The sequence below is a fragment of the Fusarium verticillioides genome, chromosome 4 (genome assembly GCF_000149555.1).
Source record: "Fusarium verticillioides 7600 chromosome 4, whole genome shotgun sequence".
Taxonomy (NCBI): Eukaryota; Fungi; Ascomycota; class Sordariomycetes; order Hypocreales; family Nectriaceae; genus Fusarium; species Fusarium verticillioides.
In genome coordinates, this window is record NC_031678.1 from 1792936 (window position 1) to 1808659 (window position 15724).

The following is a 15724-nucleotide window of genomic DNA, read 5'->3' on the forward strand; positions in this document are numbered from 1 at the left end:
AACCTCTGACGTTTTTCCATTTGCTTCTCGGAATCACCCTTTTTCTACCATCCACCACTCTTCCATCTTTCCCCTCCACACTTTTCATCCACTCCTCTTCTCCTTACATACTGCACCTTCATCCCTCATCCCCAGGGCAACATTCTTTACTCTACATCAAAACATTCTCTCATCTTCCGCAATGCCTCCCTCTGAGAAGAAGTGGGACGCCAACGCTGAGCGTGACCTGTGCGTCGCAGTGATCATGGGGGCTCAGGACGGTGAGCGCATGCGCTTCAACTGGCCAAAGGTCCATGCCTCGATGGCAGCCCTTGGTTATTCCTTTACCAAGGATGCCATCTCGTAAGTCTCACCATACTTTCTCATATCTTTATCATATTGTCCTTACCTTAGGTTCTTTGTGCCTCCCATCGCATAGCCATATTCATCGCGGCCAGATACTTACCAGCAATAGTCAGCATTTCAGCAAGTCCATCATGCGCGACTTCAAGGGTCGACATGGCGATCCTGCCAACAGCACTCCTACTGCTACACCCAAGAAGGCTGCTGTCCGCCGTAAGCGAGCGACTCCTTCTAAGAAGAAGATCGAGAACTTGGACGAGGAGGATGATGATGCAGAGACAATGGTCGGATCTCCTGTCTATAAGAAGATGAAGCACAAGAACGAGGACGACGATGAGGATCTCAAGACTCCCGTTGGTATCCAGGGCAAGCCTGGGGGCAGGTATGTTTGACTGGTACACATGTCTTAATACAGTCACTGATATTCTCATAGCCTTTCTCCTACAGAGAAGGAAGCCAAGTTTGAGAACTGGCTTGCCAATGTTGACGGCGCTTAGACACTGCTGCAACTCTATCATCAAAGGACAGATATCTGAAGGGCTGGTGATGTCGAGGCTTTAGATGCTATTGATAGGGGGCGAGATAATAGGGGATATTTACAGCCCCGGAGAGCTGGATTGATAGCTCTCGCAACATGAAATTCACTTTGATTTCCTACTACGCACCTCACCTGTACACGGGTAATTCCCATGTGATACGCCAGTCATCTTCTGCTTCTTGCAAAAGCTTCTCACGGAGAATCCTCATTGCGACTTTTTCCTTAGCGACGCTCATTAGCTGTCCACCCATAGTCACTCTTTTCCCAAATCCAGTAATTTCCTGTTTGCATAACTATCGAGAAGGCCAATTCTGTCTGCAGCCACCTTCTGAAGGCTTTAGAAGTTCGATTTATAAGATGTCACGCGTTTGTCCCACACAAAGCCACTTTGCTTTATGAAGGATGATGGACTCTATTCAATGCCAACGTTTCTTGTTTCTAGATCTTGAATGTGCGTAGTCTCTGATTCATCGTGCTGATTTTTGGAACGGCAGTAAGATAGTCATACGCATGCGGATGCTTTGGGGCTCGCGATTCATGTATCAATATGATGACATGTTCTGCATGGCTTTCAGTGTCTCCGTCTTTCATGCCAAATACTTTTTGTTTCTCGTCTGCGAGTGAGTGCCAGAAGATAGAGACCAAAAGAGGTTCTCAGTGAGAAGAAGAAAAAGGACAGCGAGTAATCATTTGCTGAAAGTCAAACATCTTGAGGCGTAACTTCATGGCTCTGATTTCATGAGACTCGTACCTTGCATGTGTTCATGTTTATTCATTCGTGATGACATCAGTCACCCACACGGGAAACAATGACAGACTGCCCAGTATAAGTCGAACCAAGCTCTAAATTACGTTGCCCCACCACCCAAACGCCAGTCCAATTCATTGCATTGTCCTTGTTCATCGTGGCCGTCGGCCGTCAAGTCTGTTTCCTTCGCTGGTACCCTTCTTCTCGGGGGCCTTGGTCTTGTCGTCTCCTTCTCCCTTTCTCTTGACGGCACCTCGAAGTGTCTGGCCTTGGCCAGCAAAGTGAGGCCTGTTGGCGTTCTCCTTCTCCTCTTCCTTATCGGCGTCCGTCTTGACTGGCTTGATCTCGTATCCGAAGAAAAGCTTGTTAGGCGGCAGACGGAGAGCTGCCGGAGCACCATCACGCCTCCTAGGCATTCCTGGAATCTCCACCGTAGGAACCGGAGTAGCCGGCTTGGGTGTTGGAGCCTTGCTGCCCTTCTTGGCAAGCTTTTGACCCTCTCCGAGGAAATTAGTCACATTGCTTGTCACTGATGGAGCAATGGCGCTGTAGTTGATGGCTTGCGCCATGGTTCCTTGATTGTGTAGCAGACCTCCAGCAGGGACACCACCTCGTGTGCTTCTTGGGGTGCTGGTTCCGCTCTGGCGCTCAGGTTCGACGTAGCCGACTGGGGGCGCGAATTCTACTGACACGTCGGTCTCGATCATACTGACTCCCATCTTGTCCGTCTCGGGCTTGACGTCGAGAACGGCCACATCATACACTTCATCGTTGTAGGCGAAGTTGAAGACATCACCCTTGGTAAGGGTGGCAAAATTGCGGAAAGCCTTCTCCAGCACTGCCTTGGGATCACTAATCTCAAGGAAGTTGACGGATTGAGGCTGTAGCTTGACCATCTTGGCCAGCTCCAATGATGTGGTGCGGACCTGGATCATGTCGCCAACGTCCATGCCAAGAGTTTCCATCATCTAGTGAGTGTTAGTGACAAGACCTTTCAATAGTACAGCGTCTCTCCATACCCATTGAGGAATGTATGCTCGGCCTTCCTCCGCAATGAACTCTAGCACACCCGCATGTGAATGTTTGCCTTTCTCTCCGTTGATCAACTCCATGAGCAAAGGCCACTGCACATGAAGCTTCGACACCTTGTCAAGAGCGGACGGCGGCAGAATTATCTTGGAACCGTAGTTGAGTTCTGGTCGTTCAGCTCCGGGGGCCATGACTAGAGGATAGCATCGATAGTACTCGTCAAATCGTTGCACAATGGGACGTCGTCCATGGCGGGCCATGTTGTAGAGGTGGTCGGGGTTAGCGGGGTCAAACCCACCGCCGAAGCCTGAATACTGTGTGTCCTTTAGCGAACCGGGTTATAAGACGAGGCATGATGGCTTACCATGGCGACAATGGTTTATTGGTTCGCAGTCGCTTTAGGGATCTCGTGAGTGCAGGACTTGAAGATATAGGCGGTCAAGAAGTAAATCGGCTTCCTTGAAAAGATGCTCTGTTTTCTTACGCTTCTGAGAAGAAACGTGCGTCTTAAGTAGTCGGAGGGAGGATGGTGGTGATTCACAGTTGCGAGGTTGAAATGTTTACAGGATGAGCTTCCATCAATGTTCGTTGAAGATCCAAAGCCACAAGTAACGTGGGGCGCGTGGAGGCTACAGTGGCAGCTCTTGATGACGCAGTTTGGTTTGTCAGGGACTCGGGCAAGGACACTACGGGGTAGATAGTACAGTGTTATACCATTTATATAGCTTAATAAGGCACCTCACTTGTTTTTAAAACATTTAACTCCAAACTCAAAAACAAAAACTCTGATAATTTTCAAAACATGTGATACTGAATTTAAAGCCCTGCTATTGCTATTAATTGTACTGCCGATTGTCCCTACTTAAGACAGGCACTTTGCAAGGCACTGTATGTCCTCCCAAGTTCAGGTACCTGTCAACTAACATCAACTCGGTGGAGCTGATTGCCCCAACCAGAATAGCGAGTTCTGGAACCCATGCTCAGAAGTCTTAAACATACATATAAGCTCCGTCAAGCTTTCTTCATCTTTTCACTTTCCATACCCAATTTAAGCAATCCTCACTTTGACTAATACCCTGCCAATCCTCATACTCTTGGCACTCAACAAACCAATCAATAGTGGCCATGGCGTCACGATATTCGGCAGCGCGCCCGAAGCGCGACGGCGAGAACTTTGCGCGTACCCATCATAACGAAGACAGCGGCGATTCTAAGAGAGTCAAGTTTGACGTTCGAAATCCCTCCACGCTTGCGCCTGACGCGCGTGAAGAAGATGCTATCCTCGATGCTGATGTCATTGGTGTATCGGGAGCTACGAAGCGTGGAGCTGTCAACCTCGACGGTTATGACAGTGATTCAGATAACGAAACCTTCAATGCACGCGCCGAGAACCGCAAGCGAGGCAAAGTCGACATTCTTGAGCAGCTCGACAATTACGACGCCACCCATCCTGACCCTGCAGTACCGGGTACTGCGGCTGGTGATGATGATGATGACGACGACGATATGTTTGCTGCGGACGATGCTGGTGGGGAAAAAGAGATCCCCGAGGAGGGAGACTTCGATAAGAATGGTCGCAAGAAGGACAAAGTTCGGTTCCTAGATGCGGATAAAATCGAAGGCGTGGAGAACACCAGCAGAGACAAGGGGGGCATCCGACTCGACGATGAAAGCAGCGACGACGAGGCAGATATAGACCTAGCCATACAAGAAGAGGGCATCGATGAAGAGGTCGGGGCTGGAGGTCTCAAGAAGAACGCCCCCAAAGTCGAAGCATTCAACCTGAAGCAAGAAATGGAAGAGGGTCAATTCGACCAAGATGGCAACTACGTTCGCAAAGGCGGCGACCCTGACGCCGTGCACGACAACTGGTTGGAAGGTCTCAGTAAGAAGGAGATGAGAAAGGCAGCCGCGGCGCATGAGAAGCGCGAGGCTGAGGCACGAAAGCAACGCCTAGAGGACGACGAGGTCCTCGTGTCAGATTTGCTCAAGACTCTGATACTCAATCTCGAGCGCGCTGAGACGCCACTCGAGGCTCTAGCCCGACTCGGCAAAAAGCAAACAAAACCTAAAAGGATCCCGAAGTGGAAGCTCAAGAAGATGAACAAGGGTGCTGAAGGCATGGAGGTTGATGGCGGTGAGAACATTGAGGATGCGGAGCAAAAGAAGATCAAGGCATCAATTGATGCCATCACAGAAGCTGCAGATAAGCTGTTGAGCCGGGATCATGAGGAGATTTACGAACAAGAGAGAGAGCTCCTCGTCCGAGCATATCGTAAGGAGACAGGAGAGGACTGGGTGGAACCAGAAGCTTCGCAGACAAACCAGGATGAGCAGGCAGCGGTGAAGCCGGGAACAATGTGGGAGTTCCGATGGATAGATGGACGCGATGGAAACGGCAGTCAAGGGCCATATGACGGGGCCACAATGAAGGCGTGGAAGGATGCTGGGTACTTCCCAGAGGGCGCGGTCGAGTTCCGAGCGGTTGAGGAGGGCCGCGAGTGGTCTTTACATGTCGATGCTTTTGAGTGAGGGCATGACAACGGGATGGGATGTCAGCCGAGAAACAAACTTAAGGTAGTGCGGGCTGAACAGATATCTGGTGTGGTCCGGCCCCTGTCTCTATCGCAGAATGGTTGGCAACGAGCGAGTCTCAGCTTAAAAGGGCACCTGCAGCGGCCTTTCCCATGTTCCGGAGATGGACATCCGCTGGCTCATGTTCTTGTATGTATATGGATGCTCTTACAACCAGTCATATGTGTATAGGGCCAAGAACAAAACGGGCTGTAAGTGGGCGTTTCAACCCCCGACGACATGATGGTGAGTGGATCCCGTTTCACGTCAAGTACTTACAGCCTGCACGGGAAAGACTGCATGGCACAGCTAGCTTCGGGTCTGTGGCTCCGGATCTGAAGACAATATTGAAAATCAAGTTATCTTATTAGATGGACTGGAGGAAGTGCGTGGTGATCATGAGGTCCGACGAGGCTTGGCCGCTGACTGGGATATGTTTCCATAAAGGTCAATGGTCGAGAATCATGATGGTGCATGATGGCGCCGCGGGAAGATGACGAAAGAGGGAAGCTAAATGCCAAAAAAGACCATCAAAGGTTTAGAAAGACCCATGATAGATGGACATGATAGGGCATAATGTGGCAGGTCGTTCCTGGGGATCCCGAAGTGCGCCGGGAACGGGTGAGGCCGGGCGAGTGGGATCTCGAAAAAGAGGCTGAAAAGCCGGGGCAGGGAGTATGGAGTAAGATAATGGAGACATCTGGGGAGAATGATGGGGTTGTATGGGGTTATACGGAGGGACGGACGAGGTTGGAACCTACCATGTGCCCTGGCACGCGAGGCTTGAGCCGATCCAAGCCCGTGATCCCGTGATGCTCCGGTACGTGGAGCGGGAGCCGGGGCGGCAGCCGTAGCCGAACCGTCAAGCACCGAGGGAGCAGGAGGTTGAGTCCCGGAGACGAACGGGCTAGATCGGAGGAGCAGGGATTGTTCGGGAGTGATGTATGTCAGAAGTTGCATCTCAGTATGTAAGTGAATTGTAAGGGTTCGGGATCTATTCGACGACGAGTTTTTGTACGTAACATGATGAGAGCCTATGTGGGCTTGGCCTTGAAATCATGTCGATCAAGGTATCTCGGCATTGCTACTATCAGTAGTATTGGGTGATTCAAGTAATGCCAGGAGGATCGATATCATGAACTGATATTGCAATGCATATGTATCCGTATGTGTGTTTGGATGTGCTGTACTGGACGTAGCTAGTCCAGGTCCAGGTCAGATTAGCACTGGATTCGCTCAAGGATCATGGTGGAGGATAGGAAGAGACAGGGCAGGGGTTCGGTTGGTTAAGCCCCAGTGGGCTCAGGTCAGGAGAGGTTCGATCTCAGGTGAGGAATCTCGGTGAGATTTCAAGATAGATAGGTACATAATGACAGTCAGTATCGACGAATATGAGACCATAAGGGTCCGTGGTTTTAAGGAATTGTAGGCACGATGTGGTAGGGCTCTGGCAGATTCAGGGTCTCCATTTTTGGTGATTGGAAACAGATGCTGGACACACCCAGGGGTCTCGACAAAGGCCCGATGTCAGATAAGCGGATTTTGTTTTGGCGATGGAATTGACGTTACAGACGGCATGCCATGGCATGGACTGGTCTGATCTGATCTGATGTAGTAGAGAAGGATAACATAAGGAGAAGCGAATACAGTCGGTCCGCGGAAGCTCGTGGCCTACCAACGGGCCGACAGAGACCCTGTTTTCGGTGAGTTCATGTTTGAGCTGGGCTGAACTGAATTGAGTGAGTCTATTAGTTGAGCTGATTTTGTTCCATCATGATACCTCTCAACAATTGTTACCTCACCGAAAGAGAGGTGAGGGACAACAGGGTAGCGTGAAATAGTACGAGGTCAATATTGGCTACCCCATTGCTTAGATTTTGGAGACAGGCATGTCTAGCTAAAGCTGGTAAAAATACTGCATCCTTGAACTAGAATAACTGATATGATGAGCTGCAACAGCTTGTTATTATAATAGTATTATATCATGTTTATTACATGTTGATATCGAGTCAATGCCCCCGCGACTCAAAGACCGAGAACGTACAGCCCCACCACATTGCGTAAAAGACGCAACACAAGCTGTACATAAAAAACCGCAGCTACCTAGATTCGAACCAAGATCAGGTACTAAGCCCCATTCAGTGTCACCGTCTCAGTGGTGAAGCTTCTAGCTCAATTAAGGCGACTCCGGTATAAGTGGGCAAAGCATTGGATACGTAAATAGGATATTAAAAACATTTGTCGTCGTGGAGATAGGCATATCGAAAGACGAGATGGAAACAAGACACCTTTACAAAGGATTGGATTCATACGATAATCACCTGGTAGCGAGGACTCGGAACCGTACGACTCATTTGTGATCGGTGAACAAGGCGAACCGAGCCTTCAATATGTCGAGCGACGGACGTGCATATTCATCGGCGGCGGCAGCCGTTAACGATGAAATCAAAGATAGAAGCATATTATTATGGGTTGGCAAAGTGAGTGAGAATGGATAGGATAGGATAGGATAATATGGCGGCAAATATCTAGGGGAGCCAGGGATTGCATTGTAACTTTGCGGCGTAAAGCCTACAGATCTCATCGTATCGTACGTACAGTAAGGAAAGGTAGCCCAAGATGATGAGGCGTTCATGTCCACTATAACCGGAGGCTCCGGAGAGAGATGGGATTGTGTGAAAACATCTGATCTGATCGACAAGTGACGCATTCCTTGGATAATCAACTATCGGATTTGCTGTCTGTCCTCTCCATCACGGAGAGTTGCACGGTAGAATGCGGTGCCTTGTTCGGCGGCACCTACAGAAATATCAAGGATGAACGTGGACGTGGACGGGCTACGGGCGAGCGATGGGATCAACAGAGAGTGGCACCTCATGCATCCATCCATGGAGGGGTAGAGCAGAAAAGATACATGGTTTTGAGAGGGAGGGGCATATTGCAGGGAGGTAGCTTTTCAGGACATCACCCCACCACGAAGCTCTCGTCAGTGGCGGGGTCTGAGACATGATGAAGCTGAGGGCAGAGCCTAGGACGTCAAGTACCTTAGAGATAGAGGACTATCTATAGGTAGGTACCTTGGTATTATGGATCTGGATTTGTAAGTCCAAAGAAGAATGTAATGCCTTAACTAAGAAGTAGAGTCATACCCAGCAACAAGGCTGTGAATTGGTCATGATGGCCTTGACTGACTGAGCTAACGTTAGGTTACCTAGTGAGGCTGAGAGAGAAAAAAAAAAAAAAGAGCTCCCACCCTCTCATCCGATATTGAATGTTCCATTGGCCCCTGCTGTTATGATACACTAGGTACCTTAGGTTGGTAGGGTAGTCTACTGTATGTACTGTACCCCCCAGGCAACAGGGGTGTATGTTCGTGGGATGATTGATGATGTGGTGTTGGTGGTCTAAAGTGGGTTGGTTGCTAATGGTACGGATAGAGCATATTCTGCTGAGAGAGCAGAGGGAGGATGAGTGAATAAGGTAAGGCAAGGCAAGGCAAGGCAAGGCAATCCAATGTCCGGAAATTCATATATGTACCTCTACTCCCACTCCTACTGCTCTTCTCTTCTCTTCTCTTTCCTTTCATTCTCATCATCCTCAGCTTCATAGCAACAACTTCCACTACAAACTTCTTGGTACGTGAACAATTTACCCCTCCACCTCCACCTCCACCATCACCACCATCACCACGCATCAGTATCATAACACGATGATGCATTGCTTTGCCTCTCAATTTCTCTTCTTTCCTCTCCACCAGCAAAGCAGATTGTCATGTCATATCATATCTGCATTCGATCCAACATAAATGAGAAGACGATACGACGACACGTCAATCGATACGGGTGATGGATTGGTTGGCATTGATTGGCATGGATGACACGGGCATGGCATGGCATTGGTGTTGCTATAGAGGGGAACAGACGAGACACACAGACAGACAGACTGGAGGGAGAACTCTTTCGGGGATTGAGCTCTGTAATTCAGAGCTCTACCCTTCTGTCTCTCGTCTCTCTGCCTCTCTCTAGCCTCATCTGCTTGGCCTGCCCCTCCTTTGCGCCGACGTTCCAATTCCAATTCCAGTCCACCCCCATCTCTAGTCTACTTGCTCTTTCCCTCCATGTGCTGTGGCAACCTTCCTCAGCAAAAAAAGCTTCCCGTTCCACTCAACCTCTCGTCGTCATACAGTTATAAATTACCCCACCCCCTCTCTCTCACCTCAACCTCAACCTCATCCTTCTCTTCAGCTCTTCTCTCCTCTCCATCTCACTTCATCTATCTTCGTCCTAAGGATATCTCATCTGACTCTCTTGCCTTGAACAGAAACTACCATTTCTTCTACAATAATCAAAATGGCTCCCATCAAGGTCGGCATCAACGGTTTCGGTCGTATCGGCCGTATCGTCTTCCGCAACGCCGTCGAGCACCCCGACATCGAGGTTGTTGCTGTCAACGATCCTTTCATTGAGCCTCACTACGCCGTAAGTAGATCCCCTGCGAGCTCGTTCGATACTACAAACAACCCTACAACCCACTCCTCGGGAGCTTATCGCTTTGTCACGACTCTTTAAATCCGCGTCGTAATTCGGCTGGAGCTTGCAGCTCACCGCACGATATCGTCCATAATACGCATTGTACCGGGTCATGTGACTGGCACCGGGAGCTGTCGCCAGCTTCGTGTCATGGCATGGTACCAGAGAGCAGAGCTCACTCGAGCAATGCTTCATGTCCCACCAAGCTACCCCTCACTGCCCCACGTCCCATACCATATCACATTCAGCTTTGAGCCTCAAGCTAACCTCAACTCCCTTATGCAGGTCTACATGCTCAAGTACGACTCTTCCCACGGTATCTTCAAGGGTGAGGTCGGTAACGATGGCAACGACCTTGTCGTCAACGGCAAGACTGTCAAGTTCTACTCTGAGCGCGACCCCGCCAACATCAAGTGGTCCGAGACCGGCGCCGACTACGTCGTCGAGTCTACTGGTGTCTTCACCACCATTGACAAGGCCAAGGCTCATCTTACTGGTGGTGCCAAGAAGGTCATCATCTCTGCGCCCTCTGCCGACGCTCCCATGTACGTCGTCGGTGTCAACGAGAACAAGTACGACGGCTCTGCCGACATCATCTCCAACGCCTCTTGCACCACCAACTGCCTGGCTCCCCTCGCCAAGGTCATCAACGATAAGTTTGGTATCGTTGAGGGTCTCATGACCACCGTCCACTCCTACACTGCTACCCAGAAGACCGTCGATGGTCCCTCCGCCAAGGACTGGCGAGGTGGCCGTGGCGCTGCCCAGAACATCATCCCCTCCAGCACTGGTGCCGCCAAGGCTGTCGGCAAGGTCATTCCTGAGCTCAACGGCAAGCTCACTGGCATGTCCATGCGTGTCCCTACCGCCAACGTTTCCGTTGTCGATCTTACTGTCCGCCTCGAGAAGGGTGCTTCTTACGACCAGATCAAGAAGGTCATCAAGGAGGCCTCTGAGGGTGACCTCAAGGGCGTTCTGGCCTACACTGAGGACGATGTTGTCTCTTCCGATCTCAACGGCAACACCAACTCCTCCATCTTCGATGCCAAGGCGGGTATCTCTCTCAACGACAACTTCGTCAAGCTGGTCTCCTGGTACGACAACGAGTGGGGTTACTCCCGCCGTGTCCTCGACCTCCTGGCCCACGTTGCCAAGGTTGATGCCTCCAAGTAAGCGTAGAGCGCTCATGAGGCTGGAAGCAAAACCAAACCTAATCAGACGCGACATGATGACGATGCCAATCTGCCGCGTGTTTTAATGAAGCAAGGAAATGAAAGGAAGTAAAAATACCAAAATTAGAGGAGATTGTCGGAGGGGATGACAACGACTTTGTTCTCATCGGCTCCAGTTCCCTACTAGACAATTGATCTTAGTATAGCCGTGGACAGAAAAAATAAATAAATAGATCCATCCCTCTTGAAAACCGTTCATCTCCATCTGTGATTAATTTTGCCCATGGCCAGCTTGCAAAACCAAGCTATTTAGGTCTCTTGGCGATTCTCGGGGAACCAGAAGACATCAGACCTTGATATAGGTCGTTGAAATAAACTTAGCAAACGGTATCCTAAGGTATCCTCAGTTTGTGCCGAGTTACCTAAATCTTAGGTTATCTAGGATCGGGTCCTGAGTTTTCTTTCTTCTTAGATTGCTAATTCATCAACGCTGTCAGCTGAGCTAGAATTTCCTGTAACTACAGTATGATGAAACCCATCCGCGGCATGCAACTCGTATGGCAAAATCTGAATATTTCATAACATTGGCTTATGTGGTTCTTTCTGGCTTCGATCTCGATAGTATCAGGGCTATGCGTCAAGCCATTGAGTTCAAGTCCTTTATTTTCGTTCCATGCTGGTGCATGCACGCATTTATGTATGAATGTATGTGTATGCACACCCGACGAAATGGTATTTCCCTGTAAACACACCCTTTGCTGTTCCCTTTTTCTTTTTCGCCAGATGCTCCTTTGACTCCCTCATATCATTATCCGTTGTCTTTCTCGGAAAACAACCCCCATTCCAGCCGTAGAGTACAATAAATAGAAAGAAAAGTGAGAAAAGTCATGTCATGACCTCACTCGCGACGTCCGAGGCGTAAGAGATGAAAATTGAACGCTATCCGTTTTGACCCGGGGATATCATAGTACAAGCAAAATAGGTAATATTGGTCCTTGCCACGCTCCTCGGCAGAGTGGCAGGTCAGGGGGCAATATGCAAACTCGACCTTGAGTTCAGTAATAAGCACATTCCATGAGATGTGCACAATGCGAAATCATCTCGCTTAATTCGAGCTTCGTTTCAACTGCATGGCTTCTATGGCGCGCTCCCAGTGTTATTGTAGATGCTACTACACTGGTTGATGGTGAGTTTTTCGGTTTTGGCCTATCGATGACTTATGAATGTGGGATCCGCAGAATCCATTCTTTCGTCAGCGATCTTGATATAAGCGTCAGCCCAAAAGATTATTCGATGATCCTGTACGACACGACAAGGGAGAATGGCTTCATTACCGGGCAACCCTAATGCTGGCTTCATTGGGATCAAACTCCGGTGACCACTGGACGTTCTCCTCCTGGCACCAGTGCCGAACAACACGCATCGACGCTTGGCAAACTTCCTCGACGGTCGACCAGGGCGCAATGTCAGCTCGAAGACGAGAGCTTCCTATGCCATCGTAAATGGTGTGAACCGCGGGCCAATTTCGATAACGAGTCGACTGGTGTGCAAAAAGCTCCTCCTTAGAGATATTCTCATAGTTGGCAGATGCCTTGAGAAATTCATCCACAGTGATGGCTTGTAGAATCAAGATAAGAGCATACATAGGTTGGCTTCGCCGCGAGTCACGACGTGTCTCGTTCGTTAGATAATCCACCATCTTGATCAGGCTAGCCCAAGAGCCCGGATCAGATGGTTTATTTTGTAAATTTCGACTGACGTTAAGAAGGTAGAAGCTCGCCATGAATGCAACTGTGCTCTCCACGGCGAGTGCGTAATATTGTTTGCGACTCGAATCGGCCCCTCGTTTGTCGCCACTACTCGAAAGCTTGTTAAACCGTTGATTAGCGACATCGCCTTCATGCTTCAGTCGCCGACCTAGGGTGGAAAATCGTGTGTGTTTGTCAAAAATGGCCCGCGGGTCGGCCTTGTCACGGGCGGCATCTGTGCCATTGGTGGTTGGCCGATCTGATGACCCAACAGGTACAGGTGTCACGGTGAACGAGTCGCCGGGGGTATGAGCCTGCGAGTTGCTGGAGCTGACTCGGGACATGGCTGTACCCTTTTTAGAAGGAGTCGATGGTGGTGGGAGACTCGCAGAAACCGAAGGCATTCGAGGTCTTTTGACGGCTATTGTATCGCCGGTGTTGTCTGATGATGCGGGGCGCTTCTTCGCCTGGCTGATAGATGGCGCCTCCATACTTTCAGACCGCTCTCTGCGCTTAGAAGGTAGGGCCAGGATACGCTTCAACGTTTGCCGCATTCTCTTGGATATTCGTAGAGTAACGATCAGCCGTTTCTTTTCTTTAGTACTGTGAGCATCTCCATCCTGCTCCTCTCCACCCTCTCCGTCCTCCTCTTCTTCATGCTCGACAGGCGCTTTCCTCGCCGTTGATGACTTGTGGCTTTCTTCGGAACGCTTCTCACGTGGTTCATCCTTGTCTCGGTCATCTTGGGTCTTGGACTCCGTTGCTTTTGTTGAACCCTTTCTCCGCGATAGCTCAGCCTCCAGGGAGCTTGGTAATGTGGGGGATAGGAGCGCAGGCAAGCGTATTGGGGATTTTTCTCTGATTGAATCGTTCTTTGTCTTCAATGCCGGGGGTGGGTCCAGCTTCTTCAGCTTCGCTGCTTTGGTGGCATCCGCAGCATCCTCACGTACCCGTCTCCTGTCGCCTTTGTCCGTTGAGTTTTGGCTATCCCAGTTTAAGTGAAGAGGAGATAGTAGCGGGGGCACGGACGACCGCGAAACATTATCTATCTTGTTTGGTGTCCCCTTCGTGCTCCCCGGTGCGCCAGGTCGAACGCCATTGACAGAATCACCACGTGCGCGCCCAGCTGGAGAAGGATTGCGGGTGGCGGCGTTGGTACTCTTTAAGATACTGCGTCCATTGGGAAGCGACGAAGAGTTGGTAGGCTTGTCCCTTGGTGGGATATCGGACGGTGCCAAAGAGTCTCTATCCTTTCTGCGAGGGGGTTCATCGCGGCCTGGTCGCGATCGATCATCGTGAGAGCGAGGCATGTCCGGCCTGTGTCGTTTTTGCGATCGGTGGTCATCTTCGACGTTCGATGCACGTTTCCTGCTGTCTGGTGATACGGGACGAGGTGGAAGGGATGCGGGCGGTTTAGGGGGTAGCCTGAAGCAGAGTCAGTATGGGAGCGACAGATCACCCAGGCAATCATGGGACAATCAAAGCCGCATCTTACCTCATGTCGACAACTGGAAGTTCCCTGGACTTTTGTGATTTGGTCTCGGGGAGCTGATCCTTTTGTCGCTGTGAATCGGGCTTCCTAATCTCGGGTACAGATCTTGGCTCTGCAGATGTGCGCTCTAGGTCGCGCTTTTTGGCGCTGGGTGGTTCTGGGGTGGAGGCATCCGAGGTTACACCAGACGTCTTTTTGTTCTTGTAGTCACTGAGTGATAGCTTCTTCTTCTCGCCGCCTTTTGCGAGAATGCCCACGTCACGAGGGACAGGCTTAGGAGGCTCGACACGCATGTCGTAGTAGGATCTAGTAAGAAGAACACCGCGATCGGCTTCCGACACGAGAGTCGAATATTGCAGGCGAGTATTATCCCATTCCTCAGGATGCTTCTGTCGGGATTCGCTGGCGGGGATGTGATATCGCCAGTCCGGGGAGTAAGAGAGATGATGTGGTTTCTCGGGGAGGATGCGCTGTGTGAGCTGCTGAACCGTCTTCGCCGCGGCTTCCATTGTTCATGGATGTCAGCATGCCGGAAGGACGAAGACGGGGATGTGGTGCGATGCTGTGCAGTGCAGTTGCGATGCGATACGGTACGAGGTTTGGCGATCGCAGGTGACGCGCGCGAGGGGTACGCAGGGAGGCCGAGAACGCGACGATGGAAACCAAGAGGAGAGACACAAATGCGATAAAGGACTTGAAAGAAGCGCGAGTCCCTGGAAATGGAGGATGCTCAAATCATGCGTCATTCACGACCGATTGGCAGGGTTGTCGCGGTGTGATGGTGGCTGATAGTGGTGGTGGTTGATGCCGAGCGACAAGGCATAGGAAGTGACCCAGTCGCACACGATAAGGGACGATTGGAGAGTGTTAGCGCGCTGGCTGGAGACGAAACAACAAAGCGGCGGTGGATCGGAGCCCAGAAGCTCTGTCCAGGCCCCGGAGAATCTGGTTGACAAAGAGAGTGGTGATGTTTATTATGTTGATCGGGCCGAATGAAACGAGAGTCGGGTCATGAATTAGAGAAATAAGTGAGTTAAGCTAGAAGGGTATGATCTTTTCTTGTCCCTTTCTTTGTTGCTGATGTTAAGAAGCACAAGACGTACCCAAGACAGTGAAAGTAGGCCGGGATCTACCTACTAAAGTTGGTTGGGGTCTTGGTTTTAGTCGGGATTGGATTGGATGTTTGAGATTTCCAGTGCAGTGGCAGTGACAGCCCGCCCACCTCAGGTCAGGCAGGGCCAGACAATGACAGTGACAGTCGCAGTTGCAGTTGCAGTTGCAGTTGCAGTGACAGATACTTCATCTCACTGACGTTATGTGGCAGTTGACAGCAGTCAGGAAAAGAAAGCACCACCCGACCAACCTTAGCAGTGACGATCCGTAGTGGATCAAGGGTACCTACCTACCTTAATAGAGCGAGGCCTTGCCTTAGGGTACTCTGTTGTACATGTATCCCTCCCTCCCATCCAGCAGTAACTCCTAGCCTAGGTAACGTTAGTAGGTGGGCTTCATTCCCGTCCGTCCCGTCCGTCACTTGACAGTTTCATATTCT

At 50.4% G+C, this 15724-nt stretch overlaps 6 protein-coding genes across 9 annotated transcripts; 3 read left to right on the plus strand and 3 right to left on the minus strand.

Moving 5' to 3' along the window:
* Nucleotides 1-181: 181 nt before the first annotated feature.
* On the plus strand, nucleotides 182-839 carry FVEG_04924 (hypothetical protein; the record flags this gene model as incomplete). Its single annotated transcript, XM_018892875.1, has 3 exons — nucleotides 182-342; nucleotides 455-724; nucleotides 776-839. 3 exons carry the CDS (start codon nucleotides 182-184, stop codon nucleotides 837-839), a joined length of 495 nt encoding a protein of 164 aa, XP_018749657.1.
* Nucleotides 691-3334, minus strand: FVEG_04925 (hypothetical protein). The gene is made up of 3 exons (XM_018892876.1): nucleotides 3022-3334; nucleotides 2648-2971; nucleotides 691-2596 (listed from the first exon to the last, which is right to left on the minus strand). Exons 1-3 carry the CDS (start codon nucleotides 3022-3024, stop codon nucleotides 1781-1783), a joined length of 1143 nt encoding a protein of 380 aa, XP_018749658.1. The 5' UTR covers nucleotides 3025-3334; the 3' UTR covers nucleotides 691-1780.
* A 92-nt stretch (nucleotides 3335-3426) lies between these two features.
* FVEG_15571 (hypothetical protein) lies at nucleotides 3427-8159 on the minus strand. Its single transcript, XM_018904731.1, has one exon. It carries the CDS (start codon nucleotides 6189-6191, stop codon nucleotides 5742-5744), a length of 450 nt encoding a protein of 149 aa, XP_018749659.1. The 5' UTR covers nucleotides 6192-8159; the 3' UTR covers nucleotides 3427-5741.
* Nucleotides 3577-8708, plus strand: FVEG_04926 (hypothetical protein). Its single transcript, XM_018892877.1, has 2 exons — nucleotides 3577-8300; nucleotides 8447-8708. The coding sequence occupies exon 1, from the start codon at nucleotides 3783-3785 to the stop codon at nucleotides 5187-5189; it is 1407 nt and encodes a 468-aa protein (XP_018749660.1). The 5' UTR covers nucleotides 3577-3782; the 3' UTR covers nucleotides 5190-8300; nucleotides 8447-8708.
* Nucleotides 8709-8713: 5 nt separating this feature from the next.
* Nucleotides 8714-12063, plus strand: FVEG_04927 (glyceraldehyde-3-phosphate dehydrogenase). Of its 3 annotated transcripts, XM_018892880.1 has the most exons (3): nucleotides 8714-8866; nucleotides 9552-9709; nucleotides 10046-12063. In XM_018892880.1, the coding sequence occupies exons 2-3, from the start codon at nucleotides 9581-9583 to the stop codon at nucleotides 10931-10933; spliced, it is 1017 nt and encodes a 338-aa protein (XP_018749663.1). In that variant the 5' UTR covers nucleotides 8714-8866; nucleotides 9552-9580; the 3' UTR covers nucleotides 10934-12063. The 3 variants fall into 3 exon arrangements, with proteins under 3 accessions (XP_018749663.1, XP_018749661.1, XP_018749662.1); XM_018892878.1 differs by having other exon boundaries at nucleotides 8734-8866; nucleotides 9552-11183; XM_018892879.1 differs by having other exon boundaries at nucleotides 8844-9709; nucleotides 10046-12037.
* FVEG_04928 (hypothetical protein) lies at nucleotides 11375-15334 on the minus strand. 2 transcript variants are annotated; one of them, XM_018892881.1, is made up of 3 exons: nucleotides 14176-15334; nucleotides 12267-14105; nucleotides 11492-12192 (listed from the first exon to the last, which is right to left on the minus strand). In XM_018892881.1, the coding sequence occupies exons 1-3, from the start codon at nucleotides 14679-14681 to the stop codon at nucleotides 12150-12152; spliced, it is 2388 nt and encodes a 795-aa protein (XP_018749664.1). In that variant the 5' UTR covers nucleotides 14682-15334; the 3' UTR covers nucleotides 11492-12149. The 2 variants fall into 2 exon arrangements, with proteins under 2 accessions (XP_018749665.1, XP_018749664.1); XM_018892882.1 differs by having other exon boundaries at nucleotides 11375-14105.
* Between the last annotated feature and the right edge of the window lie 390 nt (nucleotides 15335-15724).

What these genes read in the sequence shown, in the direction of transcription:
- FVEG_04925 (XM_018892876.1), bottom strand. An exon ending in GAGCATACATTCCTCAATGG is followed by an intron (nt 2,597 to 2,647) that starts GTATGGAGAGAC and finishes AACACTCACTAG; the next exon opens with ATGATGGAAACTCTTGGCAT.
- FVEG_04926 (XM_018892877.1), top strand. Translation starts at nt 3,783, where the DNA reads ATGGCGTCACGATATTCGGCAGCGCGCCCGAAGCGCGACGGCGAGAAC.
- FVEG_15571 (XM_018904731.1), bottom strand. Translation starts at nt 6,191, where the DNA reads ATGCAACTTCTGACATACATCACTCCCGAACAATCCCTGCTCCTCCGA.
- FVEG_04927 (XM_018892878.1), top strand. Translation starts at nt 9,911, where the DNA reads ATGGCATGGTACCAGAGAGCAGAGCTCACTCGAGCAATGCTTCATGTC.
- FVEG_04928 (XM_018892881.1), bottom strand. Translation starts at nt 14,681, where the DNA reads ATGGAAGCCGCGGCGAAGACGGTTCAGCAGCTCACACAGCGCATCCTC. An exon ending in CTTCCAGTTGTCGACATGAG is followed by an intron (nt 14,106 to 14,175) that starts GTAAGATGCGGC and finishes ACTCTGCTTCAG; the next exon opens with GCTACCCCCTAAACCGCCCG. An exon ending in GCCAGCATTAGGGTTGCCCG is followed by an intron (nt 12,193 to 12,266) that starts GTAATGAAGCCA and finishes GCTTATATCAAG; the next exon opens with ATCGCTGACGAAAGAATGGA.